Here is a 21,124-nt window from a genome sequence, read left to right as displayed (position 1 = left end):
TGCCTTTTATTCCAAGAGATTTGTCTTTATTTCTAGGGCCTTTTAAGGAATATTAAATTTGCTTCAAATCAGTCAGAGAACCCAGAAGGTTTCTGTAATCTAGATGTCTTCTTTCTCTGTGGAGAGATGTTTTGAACCTTCACAAACTGATGTTATTTTGGACAGTAGCCAGAGGCCTCAGAATTATCCCCTTTAAAGGCAGAGCTTATGCACAGAACCCCACGGTCCTCCTGGCCTGAGTTGAAATGCCCTTTGTAAACTTGTCAGCCAGAGCATACGATAAAATAAGTTAGTCTCAGCTTCAGGGTCTCTCCCGCCGAAGAACCTTGCTCCTTAGAAACCAGACGTACCAGTGGGCGAGGCAAGGTCACAGGGAAGGCCTTTGTGAGATAGTGAAGTTAAACCAGAAGGGTCACCAGATAGAAAACCTAAATCATCACATTTCTCTGGTATTAACCAACAGTTCTGTTGAGACCAGTTTGAATAGACTTTACAGTATGTAAAGGTCTTTCAAGCACATTCTCTGGATTTTAATAGTTCATGGGAGGTGGTTTTGTCATTGCCTCTATAAAGCCAGCCTTCCCAGAGCCTCAGAGCTGAACCCTGTCATCTCCCAGAAAGGCCCCCTCTGGCTTCAGGCAGCAGGACGCTGACATAGACCACCACGTTTTAGCCGAGTGTCTCCACTCCGTGGCTGCTGGGGCCATAGATTTCACTCACCACCACCCTGGCCTTGCGTGGTGGAGCTCTTGATTTCTCCTCTGCAACTCGTGGGATCAACTCACTTGATTCCTGGAGGGAACTTTGGACTCTGAAGAGGACTCCCAATGCATCCAGTCTCAGGGGTCTGATTGCTTTGAGATTCTGTGACTGGCCAGCCCTGAAGGAGATGCGGACACAGCAAATCATTGCAGGTGCCCGGTCAGCGTAGACAGTTGAATGGGACAGTTCTTGGCCTGTGCCGTAGGACGCAGAGGCTTTAAATGTGCCCCTAAGCGAGTTCAGCCTTCCAGGCTTGTCTGGGCTCAGCTCTACGATGAGTCCACTTGGTCCTCCTGTTGGCATCAAGGTCATCTTGACCCCTGTCAGCAGGAGCTGACAGGGACCTTTGCCCCGTGGACTTCCCTACTGGTGTGGTATAGGATGTGAATGCCTAGTGGCCGATGTGTCACTTGGAGGGACTTTGGTGTAAGATGGGGATGGTCATGGTTTTTTCCTCCCCAGGTTTCTCTGGGAATTGCGTTGGCTGTGGGAAGAAAGGCTTCTGTTACTTCACAGAGTTCTCCAGCCACATGAACCTGAAGGTGACCACCCAGCCCAAGAAGCAGAAACACTTGAAATATTACCTGATCCGCAACGCACAAGGGGCTCTGACCAAAGGGCCTCTAATTTGCTGGAAAGGCTCAGGTGAGCAGGGGGTGGGGTGTGAGAAGGGGGCGCCTCCAAGCGAGCCCGGGGCCTGTCGGCACGACTCTGGGCCGAGACTGCTCTGCAGTAGACGCAGTTTCGGGCAACACGTCAGCCCAGTGAAATTTTTTTTGTTTTGAATTTTATTTTTTTGTACAGCACGTTCTTATTAGTTATTTTATACATATTAGTGTATATATGTCAATCCCAGTCTCCCAGTTCATCCCATCGCCCCTCCGCCTGCTTTCCCCCCTTGGTGTCCATACGTTTGTTCTCTGCATCTGTGTCTCTATTTCTGCCCTGCAAAATGGTTCATCTGTACCATTTTTCTAGATTCCGCATATGTGTTAATATACGATATTTGTTTTTCTCTTTCTGACTTACTTCACTCTGTATGACAGTCTCTAGGTCCATCCACGTCTCTACAAATGCCCCAATTTCATTCCTTTTTATGGCTGAGTAATATTCCATTGTATATATGTGCCACATCTTCTTTACCCATTCGTCTGTCGACGGGCATCTAGGTTGTTTCCATGACCTGGCTATTGCAAATAGTGCTGCAATGAACATTGGGGTGCAAGTGTCTTTTTGAGTTATGGTTTTCTCTGGGTAGATGCCCAGTGGTGGGATTGCTGGGTCATATGGTAGTTCTACTTTTAGTTGTTTAAGGAACCTCCATACTGTTCTCAACAGGGCACTGCACGATTCCGCAGCATCCCTGGCCCCCACCCACGAGATGCCAGTGGCTCTCTGCACTCATGACGATCAGCGGTGTCTCCAGACATTGCCAAATATCCCCTGGGGGACAGAACCACCCCCGGCTGAGAACCTTGCCCCAGATACTTGCCACAAGAAGGCACAGCACAGTGTTGGCCCTGTGTCAGCTTTACTATACTATAAACTAGATGCTACAGTCCTGGGAAATTACAGCGCGACTTTGCACTACGGGCGTCTAGTTTATAGTATCGGCCTAATTGTATGGGAGCTTTCAAAGCTGACACAGGGCCAACACTGTGCTGTGTCTTCTTGTGGCAAGTATCTGGGGCAAGGTTCTCAGCCGGGGGTGGTTCTGTCCCCCAGGGGATATTTGGCAATGTCTGGAGACACTGTTGATCGTCATGAGTGCAGAGAGCCACTGGCATCTCGTGGGTGGGGGCCAGGGATGCTGCTGGATCGTGCAGTGCCTGGGGCAGCACCCCTCCAAAGAATTGTGCAACCCAGAGTCAATGGCGCCGAAGCTGAGAAACCCTGACTTAGAGAAAACTCAGCTCAAATAGGCCCCCTTCCCGCTCCACAGCCTGTTAACTGTGAAGAGAAAGACCAGCTTCCTGGTGCTGGTCCTTGCAGAAGTGAGTGGGCTCCCGCTTTAGGAAAGGGCCACACTCCGCCCTTCTCTCTCTCTCCGTATTCTCATGGCTGCAGTCAGACTATAGGGGCAGAGGGGCTGGATTTCCCAGGCCTAGGTACTCTCTGAGAATCCCCCCCCAATCCCTTCACAAACAGCTGGGGAGGGACGTGTCCTAGGAGCGGTCTCCGCGAGGTGCCCGGGAGAGCCAGACTGTTGTCCCTCACCTGTCTGCGTAGGTTCACTCTGGTCACCTGGAATCTCCCAGCCAGCTTCTGCAAGTAGAGCAGAGGGCTTCAGGAGGGGCTGGCTCTGGACGTTCTTCCCCTGTCCCCTCCCATCACTCCTCTCCCCGCCCCTCTCCTGTTCTTGCATGGCTCAGCAAATATTTCTTGAGCTCCTACTGCATACATGCCTGTCATTTTCTACGTCCTGGGGAGGCAGTGGTTCTTCCCCTTGTGGGACCAGATAAGAGCCTTTGATCACTTGCTGTGACCAAGTACTCCTGGGGGTTAATCTTCCGGACAGAGAGTGATTTAGGGCTGGAGGATGGTATTAGCTGTTCCATTACCTTTGAGTAAAGCTCTGTTCTTCCCTTGGACTTGAAGGGCAGTCATGGAAGGTTTCGTTTGTATCATGAGTTCCTGTCTGTTTCCCAAATGGTCACTATTGTTCCTGCTCCTGTCAGAAGAGCTGTCCCTCCGATGGATCCCCTGCCTTTGGCACCGAGCCTGGGGCATGTCACATCCCCTCCTTCCCCGGACGAAGAGACTAGGATGGGCTTGGCACCACTGTGGTCATCTCTGTAGCTGGCTCTCCTACAGGACAGATTCCGGTCTAGGAAGTCATCTCACACTGCTGGGGAGGAGCAGTGGGCTGGTTTTCACGTGTGCATTTTCCCCACAGAGCTCAGAAGCCGGCAGGCATCTGCCAGTGCGTGTTCCAGCTCTCTGTTCCCACCGCTGGAGAGCTCTGGGCTGCCAGCTCCCTTCCCCAGCGAGCCTGGTCCTGGGACGACCCCGAGCGTCCCGCTGGGAGCACCGCAGGCAGGTGAGATGATGGAGCAGCGCCGGACGCGCCGGGAGTGGGCTTTAGTTTCCCCAGTGTTCTGACTTGGAAATTGAGGCACAAAGATGCTCGCATAGGATCTCACGGGCAGTAGGATTTGATACAGGCATTTCTGGTTCATGAACTTGGCATTTGCCATGACAGACAGACCTGATAAGCACGACAGCTGTTATCAAGGAGATAGCAGCCTCCTTCCCAAGGCCTCTGGTGGGTTGGTGGTCGTTATTCCTCCTGCCCAGGGGCTCTGCCGAGGGGAGCCGGGCCCTTGCCCCATGTGACTCGTAATCCACAGCGAAGAGGCTGCACCTGGGCTGGGAACACACTGTCCTCCAGAGGCACGGTGTCCCCCATTCCACGTGGTGTCTGCTGTTGTCCTCACTGCGCCCGGGCCGCCTGGGGCCTGTCACACCTTGGTAGCTGGAGGGATCACTGCTTTTGTCGTCAGAACACCTTGGTGTGAGTTCCAGCGCTGCTTCCTCCTAGCCAGGTGATTTGGGGCCACTCATTTTAACTCTTTGAATCTCCGTTTCCTCATCCGTACAGATGGAGAAAATCTTTTCTGTCTAATCTGCAGGGTGATCGTAAGAATTGAGTACGATGATAGTAATAGCAAATACTTTGTGCTTATGACCTTCTGTTAACTTGTGTCGTCCTCACAGTGGCTCTGTGATTACCTCCATTGTCTAGATGAGAACAATGGGAGGTGACGTAAGTTAAGGAAGGTTGCACAGCAAGTACGCAGCAGAGCTGGGGCTCAGACACGGGTCGTCTGGCTATGGAACCCACCCTTAACCCCTCATCATGCCGCCTCAACACAGGAGGTGTTTTGTGCTGCTCCTGAGTCTGGAGTGCCTTCCAGATCATTCTGGCTGATGTGGGTGACTTACAAGACCACAGCCCCCGATGGCCCCCAGAATTCTCCTCGGGCCCGGGGAGCCCCAGGCCCTGTGGGCAGCCTGGATCTGGGCGATGGCAAATCTGGCTGCTTTCCTGAGCATGTCTGACATGCCCCTGAACTCAGGAGGGTGAGCGAGAAGGTGGAAGGAGGGTGGAGCAGATGCAGGGGTGCTCCCGGAATCCAGGGGCCCCGTTGGCCCTTCTCTCACCAGGCGTGCTCAGTAAAGCAGGCGCAGGAGTGTGTGTGCCTGTGTGTGCACATACGCGTGTGTGCCTGTCCGTGTGTGTCTGTGCTTTCTCCGGGGGGGGGGCGAATCACTCTGGCAAGAGCTCTGCCTCCCGACGGGCCGCATCAGTGAAAGGCTAATTTGTAAAATGGAGGAAGAGTCATCTCCTGCTTGCTGGGCTCACGGAGTGCCCCGCTGTCTCCCCTCTTTCTCTCTGCTGTCAGGACCAGCCCACGATCATGCGTCACTAACCGCAGCCGTGGGTCCGGCTGTTTTCAACGGCAAAGACTCCCCGAAGCACCAGCTGCTGGTGAAGCACAGCCTGTCCGCCGCGCCGCGTCCCTCGGCCTTAGGTAGCCTTGCCTGTCCTGTTCGGGGGCCTTACTCTGCTCTGGGTCAAAACGGTGGCGGGGCGGGAGGATGGGGCAGCCCCCGTGCCGAGGCCCCCGAGCCTCCTGGAATTGGGGGGCTTGGAAGGAGAGTCAGGCCAGGTCATCAGGTGCCTCCTGAGTCCGTGGGGCTGTGCTCAGGCCCTGGCACCGGGGGGGGCCCTGGCTTCGGCCCCCGACTTGGGTGGTGGGTGTGTCTGCCCAGCACAGTGGGAGCCCCGTATGGGCGGGTGACCTGTCGCATTGTGGGCCGCCCACCGTGAGGGCTGGAGAGTTCTGGAGAAATGGGGCCACGTGGTGTCATGGGAAGATAGGGGCTCCAGAGTCAGATGAACAAGAATTCAAAACCCAGCTCTGTCAGGGGATCAAGTCTCCTGGCTAAACATTCCCTCATCAGGAGATGAGAATTCCGCTCTGAGGGCAGTTGGAGGTTAGATGAGGCGCTGTATGGAAATTCAGGGCACAGCTGGCAGCTCACTAAGGGGCGCCATTATCGCCACCTGCATCAACACCATCACTGAGCTGGTCTTTTCAGGGAGGGCTTCCTGGCGGAGGTGACAGCTGAGTTGCAGCTGACAGTTGGGGAAGCATTAATTAGAGATCGTATGGGAGGAAGTAAGGAAGAGGGATGAGGCGGTGAGGGTCCGAGTGAGAAAAGCGAGTGAAGGGGTGAAGTGGGCCTCCTGCTGGAGCAGAGGCTGTGGGTTGAGGAAGGGTCGGAGCGGTCCGGGGACCCCACGTTCAGTGCCCTCCCTCCGTGCTTACCTGGAGCCATTTAATAGGCCAGTCTTACGTCTCTCCTCCCTCCTGCGTGCACACAGCGGAGTGGAACATTAGGACCCGAGAGCTTCACCGGAAGAGGGCCCAGAAACCGTCTAGTCCCACCTGTCTTACAGAGAAGGAAAGTGTGGCCCAGAGAGACACCAGCCTGCGTGCCAGGCCTCCCTGCTTCCGCGACACGGCTGGCGGAGGACTCCCCTGGTGCGGGAATTGTCTCCCTCTTAGTTGAAGGAACGGTATCTTTTCTGACTTGGATCTGAGCTTTCGCAGTCCTGACCAGAGTGTCCATTCTGGAGTCAAATCCCTGTAACTTCCCCAGTGTGAGGAACCCCAGGCAGGCACCCGCTTTTCCTCCCAAGACTGTTTCTTCTCGGCTAGGTGCTAAATTTAGGGCGACCAGTGGCTGAGGACTGAGCCTCTGGGGACGGTGACGGGAGACTGTGCTGCTGGTACCTCCCCTCCCTGCACTGAGGCCTGGGTGCGTCCACCCCGGACAGCAGGGACAGAGGACATCCTTCGGCCTGGGCCCTGTGAGTTTGGCTCTGTGGACCCAACCGGAGGCTCCTTCTGTGGTGAATGAATGTGTTTCCTTGAGGGGCATGAGAAATAGAGCCCCAGTTCCCTAGCGTGGTGCTGGAAACTTCCGGAATCTGGCCCCAACCAACCTTTTGAACTCGCTCATTCCCCACTCTTTCTACTTAAGAACTCGTACCCTGGCTGCATTGGGTACAGCTCAGTGCCCGCCCCATCCTGTCTCTATGCCCTGGTCACACATCCGTGCCCTTGAAGGGCTCTCGCCACCCACCTTCTATACGTGCCCTTCAGAGCTTAGCTCAGGTGTCACCTCCTCCCTGTAGGAGGGCTCCCTCCTTGTGACACTCAGGTGTCAGGCTTTGTTCCGCGGCCATTTGTGTCTGTCGGGCCTGTGAAGTTCCTGGGAGCAGGGCCGTCATCGTGTCTTCTGGGAGCCCAGATACTCCTCAGAGCCTGGCCCAGAGGGCGTGACGGATGCTGGCGGCGTGCGGTTGCACCGTTAAGGGCACAGCTGGAGGTCCTGTGCCTCACGCCTGCTCTGGGGAGAGCTGGAACCAGTTTTAAGAAACTGCTTCTGAAGCTACAAGGAGTGTTTAACCAGGGCTTGGGGGCTGTCGCTCAGTGGTTCGCAGTGGAAGTGCTGCCCCTGCGGGACGGGGCGGGGGTAGGGTGGGGGAGGGAGTAAGGAAAAGTGCAGGATCCTTTTTCTGGTTGTCCCAGCTCAGGGTCCGGATGTGCAGTGCCTGCAGGAAGTGGGCTGTATGATGAAGACTTGTCTCCCCCAAAGTGCCAAATAGGGTCCCCCTCCCCACTACCAGGACACATGGCCAGAAATAGATGGTCCACAGGGGCAGCTCCTGGTGACATCATTTTGGCAGAAATCATGAGCTTAGAGTCCACGTAGAGACAGTTAGTGTTAGCATCCCAAAGGGAGAAAATACCTGTAGATCTTCCATCCTTAGTACCGAGACCCAATCCCATTGCCCTCCCTGCTTTGGTAGTTTAACGTGGTTTTTAGGGGAGCTGGCATCTCAGTCTTTGTGGGAGCTCTTCTACTGGCTCTTGAGGACAGATATTCGGGGAGGTGAAGATATGGTTCTAAATGGAACAAACATAGCAGAAGCTGCCTCAGAGGTTGCGGGGATCAGAGGAGACCACCTGCTGGAAAGCTCTTTGCAAACAAAGAACTTCACGTTTTTAACATTTTATTCACTTCATTTCATTCATTTTCAATCGGTCTAAAGAAGAGGTGAAAATAACTTTGGATTGCTTTTAAAAGACTCTAAAGCAATGATTCTCAAACTGCAGTGCGCCTCAGCGTAACCAGGGTGCTTGTGAACGAAGTGTTTTCTTTCACTCCCAGAGGTCTGCTTCTGTAGGCTGAGGGGTGTCCGGGAGCAGACACTCTGAACAAGCTCCCACTGGTTCTGTCCAGCTTTGTCTCAGGCCAGACTTGGAGAAACATTGCTCTAAACCGGCGGTTCTCAACCCTGGTGCGGTTTAGAATCACCAGGAGCTCGTGGGTCGTCAGAAGGCATCTGGGGTTCTGGTTTACCTTGGGATGGGGTTATATCTGGGAATAGAGAGTTTTAAAATTTAAACTTTAATGTGTCATGGTTGAACGCGGAGCTCTAAATGTAGGGGAACTTTTGTGTTGGATGGGTCCCAAAAAATATGGTAACCAATTCTTGATACTTTGAATAATCCCAGAACAGAGCATGAGTCATTCTCATGCTGTTCCCTGCCGTGGGCCGGGATGACTCATTAACCGCAGTGGGTACCAGCTTCTGTTCCCCATCATTTTGTTAGTCTGAAATTAGCTTATCGAGGCCGGGGGTGGGGAGAGGTGCACAGGTGGATCGGTACTGCCCCCAAGTGGTGAAACTGTGGCGGTAAGTTGAATGCAGTTGCAGCTTGTCTGCAGAAACACGTACTCATTTACTGGAATGTGTAGACGATGATGGTGATGTGGGTCTTGGTGGCTACCATTTATTGGACCCAGACTCTGTGCTTTACGTATATTCTCTTTAGTCCTGATCAAACCACCTTTCAGACTAGGTTTTATTATCCCACTGTAAAGATGAAGGAAGTAATGCTCGGAGAGCTAAAACTTAGACACTTGCACAGCTTTGGAATAAAACATTTACCAAGGTCGATGGGATATTTCCTTAAGCCTAGATACTTCACTAGATGCTAAAACCCATTGTGAAACTGTGATTTAAAAAATTACAAATAAGTGTGCTCCAATTCAGGGGAACGTTGTATTGAAGCTCATCCCTAGTGACACCCTAATCCACACTCTGAATGTGGCCTAGGTATCTTATCAAACTCCGGGCCCCCCAAAAAACGCCACAAAGGATGGTCTCCAGAATCTCCATCAGCTGCGGATGGTGGCCACCCCCAGGGTGGCGGGAACAGAGCTAAGTACGGTAAGTGACGAAATCCTTGCCCCAAGTCCAAGGCTTGGGTACTAGCGGTGGTGGTGCTGCCGGTGGTGTGTGTGTGTGCTTACATGTGCTTTTGTGTGTATTGGTGAGAAAGTTCTAGGGAGGCAGACTTGGGTATAACAAAAGATTCTCTTTCTCGTACATTAGACTTGCTTAACAAAGCCCAGGATCTATGTACAGTATTGACTTCTCTGATCCTAGAGGAATTTTTTAAAAGGCTTGCCTGTCCCTTGGCAGGGATATTGAGAGGAGGAGACTAGGTTGTTCGGTGGGGAAGGGGGACCCAGTGACCTTTAAGATGCTTTTGACCGCAGGAATCTGTGATTCCCGGACTTGGATGCTCCCATAAGCAGGGAACTGGTCAAGTTGTAGCAGATGTGTTGGCCAGCCTGACGGCAGGTCTGCCGGAGGTGGATGCTTTGTCTGACGTGTCTTCCTAACGCTCTTGGCGTGTTCCTAGAGAGCACAGGCGTGACCTGCATGCCCCCGGTTGGCTTGGTGGGACCGGCTTCAGTCACCTTTCCCGTTGTGGCCTCCGGAGAACCAGTGTCCGTTCCCGACAACTTGCTGAAAATATGCAAGGCCAAGCCAGTGATCTTTAAAGGCAAGTACAGCAGTGTGACGAGTGGTGGAAGTTGGGGAGCCCAGGGAACGCACGAGAAACAGGCAACATGACGCGTCCTCCCAGTCTGACTCCACACCAAGGGGTCCTCCTGGGAAAACTCTAAAATCCTTTCCGGGGCAATGAGTGAACCAAGCAGACTGGTCACTGGGGTAGCCCGTGATCAGGCGCCAGAGTTTCAGAGCTTGTCACCGTTTTCTACGATGAGCCCAAGTGAGACGATCCTGTCCCATGACGACCATTTGCTTGTTCATTTGTTCCTTCAATCAGTCCCTCTCTCAGCCTCCCTCGGCTCCTGCCATGGTACCAGGCCCAGGGCTGAGCACCGAGGGTGAGAGATGGGTCATCAGCCCCTTGCCGATTTGTCAGGCCCCCGGTCTGGCAGGTTGTCCTGTGACCACTAGTATTTTGGAGCCATGAAATCTGACTTTGGGCAAAGATAGCCATGGTCACCAGGCAGAAGCATGAAACAAGACCAGATGTGACCTCTATTCTGTGGGCTTATGTACGTGGTTGGAGGTCAATTTGTGGCTCAACTAAGGAAATTCCTTCCTAACGAAGCGGGAGCCCTTGAAACGTGAGGATTCGGCAGGGCTTGTTTGATGATGGTGCTGGCCAGTGCCGTGGGCTGGCACGGAGTCACACACACACACACACTCACACATTCAGGTCCTTCTTAAATAAGGGCAGACTGTGGGGTGTTTTTCATTTTTTTATTTTATTTTTTTATTTTTTCTGTTATTATTAGATGGCATAAACTTTAAAAAAATTTTTATAGGAGTATAGTTGATTTACAATGTTGTGTTAGTTTTAGGTGTACAGCAAAGTGAATCAGTTGTACATATACATATATCCACTCTTTTAGATTCTTTTCTCATATAGGTCATTACAGAGTATTGAGTAGAGTGAACACTATTTGGTATCATGTTTGTAGGAGTAGAGGAGAGAGGGTGGTAGGAAAGTGGGGAGGTATCTTACTCTTAATTACGAAATAGGAGAGGGTACTCCTTTCTTTATCCTAAAAAAAAAAGAACAGGATATTCAGGAAGAAGGGTGCAGGTCTGGGTTTTGAACTGGGCGTGAGGCTAGTTGCAGCGAGCAGGGCCTACTCCTCATTGCGGTGCGCAGGCTTCTCATTGTGGTGGCTTCTCTTGTTGTAGAGCACGGGCTCTAGGCGTGCGGGCTTCAGTAGCTGTGGCACGCGGGCTTTAGTAGTTGTGTCTCGTGGGCTCTAGCACGCAGGCTCAGTAGTTGTGGCGCACGGGCTTAGTTGCTCTGCGGCATGTGGGATCTTCCCGGCCCAGGGCTTGAACCCGTGTCCCCTGCATTGGCAGGTGGATTCTTAACCACTGCACCACCAGGGAAGCCCCTCAGATTCCTTTTATCTGGGCCCCGTTGTAGCTTCTCTGTGCCTCTTTCATGACAAATTTCACATCCTTCTTTTAATAGTAATTCTTTACATTTTCTCTTATAAACCATAATGTTTGGGAACAATGCTACCCAAATTGTGGTCCCTGGACCAGCAAAGCCAGCGTCACCTGGGACCTCAGTAGAGGTGTGAATTCCCATGCCCATCCCAGAATCCGAATCAGAAGCTCTGTGGTGGGGCCCAGCAACCTGTGTTTTAGGAAGCCTTTCAGGGGACCCTCATGCACCCTCAGGTCTGGGAATCAATCTCCTGGAGGACATGAACTGTGTCCCAGTCCCCAGATCTTCCCCCAGAGCCGAGTGTGAGGCCCGTACATAGCACACGGCAGGCGTCCACTAAGTGTGTGTTTGGTGAATAAGTGGAGACCTTCTGAGTACAAATTGCCACACCCACGCTGAACCACGTTTGATCATCTCAGCAACCACACGAGGGCTCAATCTTCTCCACCCCATTCTACAAAGGTGGAGACTGAGGCTTAGGGAAGTTAAGCTTCTCGCGGAGGGTCACATAGTTAAGAAATGGTGCAGAGGCGATTTGGAACTGGCCTGGGCTGACCCGCCTCTGAGAGTTGCCATCAGAATTAATCTTGTAACATTCGCTAAAGCATTTGTCAAGTTCTGTCAGTATTCGGAGTCTCTGGTCTGTACAGTGATTTATTTTCCTAACTCAGCTTGTCAGAGAGTTCTGGGAAACTGGGAGGCAGAATCCAAAACGGGGAGCTGGGGAGACTCGGGCTGGCGCAGGCCTGGCAAAGATCTGGTAGGCGTTGCCTGCGTGAAATTTCTAGAGTCAGAGCCGAAGGAGCAGCTCAGGCGATGGCTGTTCAGCTTTGCCAGTTCCCTCTGGGCCTGAGCTTGCTGGGCTCTAAAATAGGGGATTGGACTAAATGAACAAGCAAATGCTACAGCCCCTGTCTGTTCTCAGAGCAGGTGCGCACATCAGCAAGGGCTGGGAGTTCAAGACTTCCTTGGAAAGGAGCACTCGCGTTACCCCAGGTGCAACCGGCCTGCCTGTTTTCACTCCCTGGCATTCAGAGACCGCCCACATGTGGGGACCACACCTTGTGCCCGAGGCCAGGGGCCAAGCGGGTGCTGTTTCTCGTCCCCCAGGGCACGGGCACTTCCCTTACCTCTGTGGGAACCTGAACGATGTCGTCGTGAGCCCTCTCCTGTACACGTGCTACCAGAACTCCCAGTCTATCTCCAGAGCGTATGGGCAGTATGGGGCCTCCACGATACAGCCCATCTCAGAGGAGATGCAGCTCCTGCTGACCGTCTACTATCTCGTCCAGCTGGGTGAGTCTCCCTCCCATTTCGTGGGAACCACTGGTGGAATAATCGCTAAAGACGGGAACCGCACAAGCCTTGATCGCTGACCCTCTCTTTGAACCCTGGTGAAGACCGCCTCTGCTGTCAGGTCACTGCAGTGCTCTCCACCCCGAGGGGCTGGGAAGGCCTTCAAGTAGGTCAAAATCTACAGTGAGAATTCAAACATGATTTCCCTGCCCTTCTAGGCGCAGAGATACAGCAGGAAGAAAACAATGGCTTTGCCCTCAAGGAGATTGTATCCTAGTGGGAGAGAGAAACAGTAAACAAGTGGAAAATAAGCAGAGGGAGGTGGGGTATGTGATTGTGGGGTTGTTTCAAGTTGTCAGAAAAGGCCTCTGTGAGGAGATGGCGTTTGGGTCGAGACCCGAGTGATGAGAAGGATCCAGCCTTATGAAGCTCTGAGGGAGGCAGAGGCGGGAGGATGGGTGGGCGGCAGGCGGGGCTGGAGCATGGAGCCCCAGGTCAGTGGGAGCCAGGGCGGCTGCAGAGTGAGAGCATGGCAGTGAGGGTGCTGTCAGAGAGAGGGTAGGGCCTCAGGCTAAGGTCAAGAGTTCGTATTTTAGACACATTGAGAAACAATTTGTATTTGTCGGCTCGGGCTGCCATAACAAAATACTACAGACTGCATGCTTAAACCTCACAAATTTATCTTCTCACGTTTCTAGAGGCTGGAAATCCAAGATGAGGGTGGCAGCAAGGTTGGGTTCTGGTGAGGCCTCTCTTCCTGGCTTGCAGACGGCTGCCTTCTCACTGTATCCTCTGTGCATGTGTGTGGGGACAGAGGGTGAGCTCTGGTGTCGCTTCCTCTTCTTAGAGTGCCACCAGTCCTACTGGCTTAGGGCCCCACCCTTCTGACCTCACTTAGCTACTTCTTTAAAGGCCCTATCGCTAAATAAGTCGTATTGGGGGTTAATACTTCAACATACGAATTTGAGGGGGACACAATTCAGTCCATAGCACCACTGCAATGTTTTGGGCAGGGGACAGATATGATCTGACTTTCATTTCAAGAAGACCACATGGGCTGCCATGTGTGGCCAGATGGTGCAGTCGTCCCAGGGAAGGCAGGTGGTGACTTGGACCACTAACAGCCACAGGGGAGAGATTGGGAAGGTCAGGATGGTGGGCTGTCTGTCTGAGGGACGTGAGGGAAAGACGGTGCTTGCATTTTGGCCTGAGCAACCAGGTGAGCCATGGCGCTGGAGGATGAGCGAAAGTCCCGTCTCGGCAATTTCAAGTTTGAGCCGCTGATGGGGCAGCCAGGTGGGCCGAGTCAAGGATTTGGATGTGCAGGTCTTGAGCCCCAGGGAGACGTTGCAGCTATAGGTATACATTTAGGAAACACCGGCTCAGTGACGATCTATATTAAAGCTGTGAGGCTGGATGAGCGACTGGGAGGGGTGGTGGATGGACGAAAGTGCCAGGGTTTGAGCCCTGGGACACTCGGTATTCAGGGACCTGGAGGAGATGGAGATGCAGCAGGTAGGGAGGAACCCTCAAGGGTGCTGCTTAGGACTGTCTGGAATCTGGGAAAATGTGCATGTGTTTCTCTTTCTCACTCTTACAATCCACATCCAATCCATCAGTAAGCACGGCTTCATCCTGAATCCAACCTCGCCCACCTTCTCCATCAACACCTCCCTTGCCCAGGGTACCACTCTTACTCAAGCTAAGACAGCTCAAGGCTGCACAGCTGGTGCCGGGTGGAGCTGGATGGGGACACGTCTTCTACATCGAAGCGTGGTGCTCTTTCCTCCAGCTCACCCAAATTTGAAATGTTGACGCATCAACCAGAAAATACCCATAGGGAGGAAAGCATTGAAGGTACTCAGGCTCACTAGTCATCAAAGAGACGCAAAGTTAACACATTAAACAAGTGATGCTTTTCTCAACTAAACTGATGGTAACAACCCAAACGATGCTATCCAGTGGAGCTGAGGGTGCAGCAGAACCAGGGTTATCGCGTGTCATTAGTGTCGTGGTACATTGAGACATTTAAACCATCTGGAGACAGTCTGATGATATGTATTAGTGGGCTCTGTAAGCCCAATTTAGAGCATAGGCTAAGGAACGTCCTATACGTAAAGCTGTGTATTGCAGAAGTGATCATAAATGTGCTTATCTGGAAGCAGTACAGGGGTCAACAGTAGGTCAGCATCGCTCAGTCCGTGGTGGTGCCTCCCCGTTAGCAGTGCCCGTTAGCAGTGCTGTTTATGAAGGCCGTAAACGTCACGCAAGCATGATAGTGCCGTGATGGTGAGGGAAGCAGACACGCCTCAATGTCATAGGCCCGCAGTCATTATAACGATGTAAAACCTGCACGTGGAAAAAAAAAGATGGAGAGGGGCTTCCCTGGTGGCGCAGTGGTTGAGAGTCCGCCTGCCGATGCAGGGGACATGGGTTCGTGCCCCGGTCCGGGAAGATCCCACATGCCGCGGAGCGGCTGGGCCCGTGAGCCATGGCCGCTGAGCCTGCGCGTCCGGAGCCTGTGCTCCGCAACGGGAGAGGCCACAACAGTGAGAGGCCTGCGTACTGCAAAAAAAAAAAAAAAAAAAAAAAATTGGAGAAACACACAAAAATAGTAGTGGTTCTGTTAGGATGGTGAGATGAGGGCTGCTTTCATCACCTCCGTCTATTTCCCAGCTGTCTCGCATACCATTTAACGTTAATCATTTAGGTTGCGTTATCTGAGAGTTCGTTTACACGCATTTCCCCAGCACGGCCCGGTTATATTGGCGTGAAGTTGCCGCGTGGGGCAGGTGCTGAAGCCCCTTCTGCCCGCCTTGTCGTTGCCAGCGGCGGACCAGGTGCCCCTGATGGAGGACCTGGAGCAGATCTTCCTGCGCTCCTGGCGGGAGTCGCACCTGACGGAGATCCGGCAGTACCAGCAGGCGCCACCGCAGCCCGTCCCGCCGGCGCCTGGGGCCGTGGCGCCCGTCACCTCTGCGCAGCTGCCCTGGCTGGCCGGCCTGGCCGCCAGCTCCTGCAACAACAGCGTGCACATCATCGAGTGCACCTACTCCCTGGCCGAGGGCCTCTCTGAGATGTTCCGCCTGCTCATCGAGGGCAAGCTGGCCAAGACTAACTACGTGGTGATCATCTGCGCCTGCCGGAGTGCCGCCATCGACTCCTGCATCGCCGTCACCGGTGAGGCCGGGCCCCGCCGCTGGGCTGCCGGGAGAGCGGTCTGGTGGTGCCCAGAAGCCCTCCTTTGCCGTCGCCCCCTTTTGCCTCTCGTGGCCCCGGGTTTGCAGCTGTGCTGGTTAGTAACAGCCGTTAGCGCACAGTAGCCCCTGGTGTGCCCTGAATAGTGCGCTTTGGGAAAAATTCCATTCCTCCTGGCGTCGAAGGTGAGCCGTTTCCGTTTCTCTAGAGAGACGGGGGGCAGGTTTGGATCTGGTTAGATGCAGGGAAAACCTGGGTCCCCCGTGCACCTGCTGGTCTGTGGTTTAATGACTCTGGCCCTCAGCTTCTTCAACTACCTAATGGAAATGAAAAAAAAAAAAAGGCCTTCTTGTGTTTGTGTGGGTTAATGAGCCAGTTAGCTAATTAATTATAAAAACATGTATTGAAGCCCTACTATGTGCAGTCACTGTTCTGGGGGCTGGGGACACAGGAGTGATGTCCCTGCTTTCCTGGAGCGTGTGTTCTGGTGGGGAGACAGACACCAAACGGCGCAGAATGTCCCAGGGGGAGGGGGGAGGGATGGAGGATTGCAGTAACTGCAGCGTCCCAGTCATCTCTTGGCATTCCTTCGTCTTAAACACCTGTGTTTTTAATAAATTCTTTACATTGATTTCAGTAATATCTTTAGTAATAAACCTCGAGCCCCTGCTGTGTCAGGCACTGGGCTGAATATTTTATAAACATTGTCTTGTTTTATCCTCACAACAGTCCTGTGAAGTAGATGGTACTTTTAGCCACGAATTCCAGATGAGGAAGCTGGGTCAGCCTAGGTTACACAGCTAGTTAAGCGGGGAGAGAGTCAGGTTCCAAAGCCCATACTCGGGGATTTCCCTCTTATTGTCCCAGCTACTAAACTGGGCTGGGGGTGTGTACCCTTTATTCATTTCACCAACAGGAAGCCCTGCTCTTAGCCAGGAGTGGTGCTGGGCTTGCGGGATGGACGGAGAAAGAGATTCAGGCACAGACCCTGCCATCGAGGAGCTCACGTGCTAATTCTAAGCAGAGGGCCCAGTCCAAATTGTTGTTTGTTTTCCAGGAAAATACCAAGCCCGGATTCTTTCTGAGAGCCTTCTCACCCCTGCCGAGTACCAGAAAGAAGTCAATTCTGAGCTGGTTACGGGGAAAGTGGACTCTCTGGGAGCCTTTTTTAGCACCCTCTGTCCAGGTAGGCTTGTAGTGAGACAGGTGCAGATTCATAAATTGATGAGAAAGACACAAAGGGCAAGGTCGTCTCGGGATGGAGCCCATCCCCCGTGACCTGCTGAGGCTGGCCCGGATTTACATGTGTGGGCAGCCCTTCCATCTGTGGGGTCTCTGGCTGGCTGTTTCCTGCTCTGGCTGTGGGTTCTCTAGGGGGCGGCTTTGTGGTTTCTGTCCTTTGGGGGCACACAAGGGCCTTGTGCCTGGTTCTCCGTACCTCTCCGGCTCTGTCCATCTGTGGACAGTAGATCAGCATTGCCCAGTCCGTGGTGGTGCCTCCCCCTCTGTGTTGCCTCCCCCTCTGTGTTGCTTAAAGCTTCTCACTGGAGAAGTGTATTCTCTGTGCCTCATTCTGTGTCTCCTATGCCTTGAGTGCCCGTCTCCCTTCTTTTCCTGGCCACTCACCCTACAAGACTCACCCCATTTCCTCCCAGAAACTCGTGCTGGCCCCTCCTTCTCCAAGATGTGCTCAGACCCCTACCTCCTGACCTTTGGCACCTTGCTCTTCTTTCTTTCTGTCCTGGCACCTTCTGGGTCATAATGTAATTTTCTTTAGCACATACATCTGCCTTCCTGGGCTGTGGGCTCCTTGACAGGATGGGACACCCTATCTCTGGTGCCCCAGGCCCAGGACAGTGCCTGATACACAGCGGGTGTTCCATAGATGCATGCCGAGTTTCACTGAGACGGACGGAAAACCCATTTCTGTTATTCTCTCTGTTTTGGGCAGAGGGCGACATTGATATTTTGCTGGACAAATTTCATCAGGAAAATCAAGGCCAGATTTCTTCCTCCCTTACTGCCTCCTCCGTCACCAAATCAGCATCCCTAGATGTCGGCGGGACACGGGTATGCACAAGTGAGTGATGCCGGGGCGCTGGTGGCCAAGCTCTGGGCTGGTGAGGCAGCTTCCAGGGCCCCCAGGGGCTGCAAGGAGGCAGAGTCAGAGGCACCTCCAGCGGGCAGGGCATCTCCTTAGAATCGAGCAGACCTAATATCTAATTTTAGTTTTAGTCTTTGACGATAACAGTCTCATTTTACCCGGAAATGTACCTCTGTACAGTTTTCCTGAGATAGCACATTTCTCTGTTGATTTCCAGTTTATCGATGCACTGTTGAAATACTTTATGCATTCTAAGTTCCTGAAGGGCTGTGATGGTCTCCTCTTCCAGAGAACCTGTAACCTCTTCCAAAATCTAATCTCAGCGTCAGCTTCCCTGGGATGCCGTCCTTGTCCCCTCCAGGTGGAGTAGGTCACAGCCTCTGTGCCCCCTCGAGTGCTGTTCATCCTTTTATTTTTCAATTAGGAAAAGGGTGCGAAATGACCATCACGGTGGGTAGCCCGGAGCAGGCGCTCAGTGAATATTGGTGTTTTCCCCATTCCCTCATCCCTTTGTGTGCTAGACGGGGGCCCCCTGCTGATTCCCTAGCAGAGGTCCAGGGCTGTAGCCATCCGCTGGCGTGCACCTCACCTTGACGGGGTCTCTGGTTCCAGGTTACCAGCTGGAGCCCCACCACATCCGGCCCTTCCAGCTCGCCGTGGCCCAGAAGCTCCTCTCCCACGTGTGTTCAATCGCAGATTCCAGCACCCAGAATCTGGACTTAGGATCCTTTGAGAAGGTGGACTTTCTGATTTGTATTCCACCCTCAGAAGTGACCTACCAGCAGACCCTGTTCCACGTCTGGCATTCAGGTACGGGCCTTTCAGGGGCAAGTGTGAAGTCTGTGTGGAGAAGCTTTGATCTGTTTGCGTTCAGGTTTGGATTCTAACACCATCTTTACTTCTAAAGTAGAGGGTGCCGTATCAACACCCCGGTTTCATAGCTCATGAAACTGCTGCCCGGAGGAAGCGTCTTGTCCACTATTTTATAATCTGTTAAAGGTAGAACATGACTTCAGTGTTCCCTCTGTCTCACTCAAGTCAGTGAAGTATGTCCTGATATCTGGCGTCAACTTAATGTATTTTCCCTGTGCTTTCAAGGGGATTAAACATGAACCACACAGAGAGTCAACGTCTTCACTCGGAGGGTTCACTCTGAGTGCTCTAACCTACGGCCTGGTGGCGTTCAGGCTGGAGATGATTTGGGTGGGTGAGAGGGGACCTTTCCCTTTCTTTCAGTCACCCACGCTGGGATCAGCTGCTTCACGAAGGCAGCTTTGCTGTGCCCCTGGGTGGGCTGTGTACATAGCACACTGGGGAGCAGACCCACCTCCAGGCCCTGCTCCTGCAGGCAGTGACACGACAGTCGTTTGCACGGGAATCGGCCTCCCTGACTCACACGTTCCACCTGCATCCCTGTAGCCTCCAGTCCCAGCGAGGAACCTGCCATATGGGAGATGCGCCTCAAGCATCTGCTGCTGAGTGAGAAGCTCATGACCGTGTTTGGAGTCACTGATGTATTTTCATGACCGTGTTTGGCGTTACTGATGTATCTTCACTGTGTTGCAGGGGTTTTGCTGGAGCTCGGCTTGCAGAAGGAGCACATGACCAAGCAGAGGGTCGAGCAGTACGTTCTGAAGCTGGATGCCGAGGCGCAGACCAAGTTCAAGTCCTTTCTGCAAAACTCCTTTCAGAACCCACACACGCTCTTCGTCCTCATCCATGACCACGCCCACTGGGATCTCGTGAGGTTAGACTGGCTTTGGCACATGGCAGGGCTGGCATTTCCCTTCTTTGAATGAATATGTACGGATAATACCGTGGGTATAAGTGTTAAAAAGATGAATGGTGTTGGGGGCTTGGCATTTGTAGGCAGAGGCTGCGGGTGTATTTCAGACCTTAGGGCCGGAACTTACCTGAGAGATCATCTAGTGCAGCCTCTGAAAGGTACCATTATGGCAACGAGAGAAGGGAAGCACCTCGCTCAATGTCGCAGGCTGGGGTAGGGGAGGGAGGGTATCAGTGGCAGAGCGACAGGTGCCGGGAAGGGATCCTGATGGGAGTAGCTCTGCCCAGGCCCCTTCCTGATGGAGCCCCACTGGCTCTCCACACCATGGGTCACAGCTGGTGCCCTTCCCAGGGGAGGTTTTACTTTCTCACTTCAAATGAACATAAATCGAGATGAATTTCACATGGTGTCAAGCCTGGAGTCTGGCAGGATTCCTGGGTGTTCACCAGGATTGGTCATGTCCATGAGACTGGCCTTGGGGTTGTGTGTTTAGACACTGCCGCTGACATGGACGAGGGGGGAAAGAAGATTGTGGGTCGGGTATCGGAGGAAGGCTTTGATTTAGCGCAGGGCCTGAAGCTCAGGGCTGGCCGGAGCCTTAAAGTTCGCCCAGGTAAAGGGTTTACATTCTCGCGTCCATGCACGGGCGCGGGGGAATTTGAACATTCTGAAGTATATAATAAGCTAAATTGTACACATTCATTTGGTGGGTAGGTTTCTCAGAGTGGCTACCTGCCACCCGAAAGGTGAAGCACTGATGTTTTCCTGTCCCCCTAGATTTACAGACAAGAATGCTGAGACCACTGACCCACTGAGAAAGGCTGAGATGGACTTGTCTCCTCGGCCCCGTGTCTGAAATGCTTCCCATTCCTGACCCTATACTTTAAAATTTAGTACAGAAGTTACCATGTTATGTCCTCTTTGGGTCATTTCAAGATCAGTAGGAGGACTTCCCTGGTGGCGCAGTGGTTGAGAGTCCGCCTGCCGATGCAGGGGACACGGGTTCGAGCCCTGGTCCGGGAGGATCCCACGTGCCGCGGAGCACCTAGGCCCGTGCGCCACGGCTACCGAGCCTGTGCTCTGGAGCCCGCGAGCCACAACTGCTGAGCCTGTGCTCCTGGAGCCCATGCCCTGCAACAAGAGAAACCACCGCAGTCAGAAGCCCGCGCACCGCAGCGAAGAGTAGCCCCCGCTCCCCGCAACTAGAGAAAGACCGCACGCAGCAACGAAGACCCAATGCAGCCAAAAATAAATAAATAAAATAAATTTATTTTTTTAAAAAAAGAAAGATCAGTAGGACTGTTGGAGAAAAGGATTTAAGGAGGCAGGTGTACAATCAGATGGGGCCGAGGGAGAAAAGGCGAGACTCATTGACAACTCCTGGGTGAGCGTTCCTGTGCTAGAGAAGCGGGTGGATTGTGTGTCTTGCAAGCAATCCTCTACAGACACTGCTCCCCCAGCCAAGCTTTTAATAAGTCGTGAGTGTTCCGGGGAGTCCCTGATGGGTACCTGAAGTGCAGTCATATTTAACTTTCATTTTGCTGGTCGTGGGCAGAGCCCTAAGCTTCGATTGCTGCCGGCGTTGGGAGGCTCACA

At 53.0% G+C, this 21,124-nt stretch overlaps 1 protein-coding gene across 2 annotated transcripts in view; it reads left to right on the top strand.

The window, feature by feature from the left end:
- GREB1 (growth regulating estrogen receptor binding 1) overlaps positions 1–21,124 on the top strand; it is an 82,266-nt gene that overhangs the window by 24,361 nt on the left and 36,781 nt on the right. The window contains exons 5-15 of one of the 2 annotated variants that reach the window (XM_067703682.1): positions 1,225–1,407; positions 3,659–3,802; positions 5,169–5,297; positions 8,963–9,076; positions 9,555–9,698; positions 12,255–12,440; positions 15,270–15,620; positions 16,696–16,824; positions 17,590–17,718; positions 18,355–18,552; positions 19,309–19,489. In XM_067703682.1, coding sequence (XP_067559783.1) covers positions 1,225–1,407; positions 3,659–3,802; positions 5,169–5,297; positions 8,963–9,076; positions 9,555–9,698; positions 12,255–12,440; positions 15,270–15,620; positions 16,696–16,824; positions 17,590–17,718; positions 18,355–18,552; positions 19,309–19,489 — 1,888 coding nt within the window. Of the gene's footprint in view, positions 1–1,224; positions 1,408–3,658; positions 3,803–5,168; positions 5,298–8,962; positions 9,077–9,554; positions 9,699–12,018; positions 12,441–15,269; positions 15,621–16,695; positions 16,825–17,589; positions 17,719–18,354; positions 18,553–19,308; positions 19,490–21,124 lie in introns of those variants that run through there. The other variant, XM_067703680.1, reaches the window with a different exon arrangement.

This window comes from Pseudorca crassidens, chromosome 14 (assembly GCF_039906515.1).
Source record: "Pseudorca crassidens isolate mPseCra1 chromosome 14, mPseCra1.hap1, whole genome shotgun sequence".
Taxonomy (NCBI): Eukaryota; Metazoa; Chordata; class Mammalia; order Artiodactyla; family Delphinidae; genus Pseudorca; species Pseudorca crassidens.
This window is presented reverse-complemented; position numbering and strand designations above follow the sequence as displayed.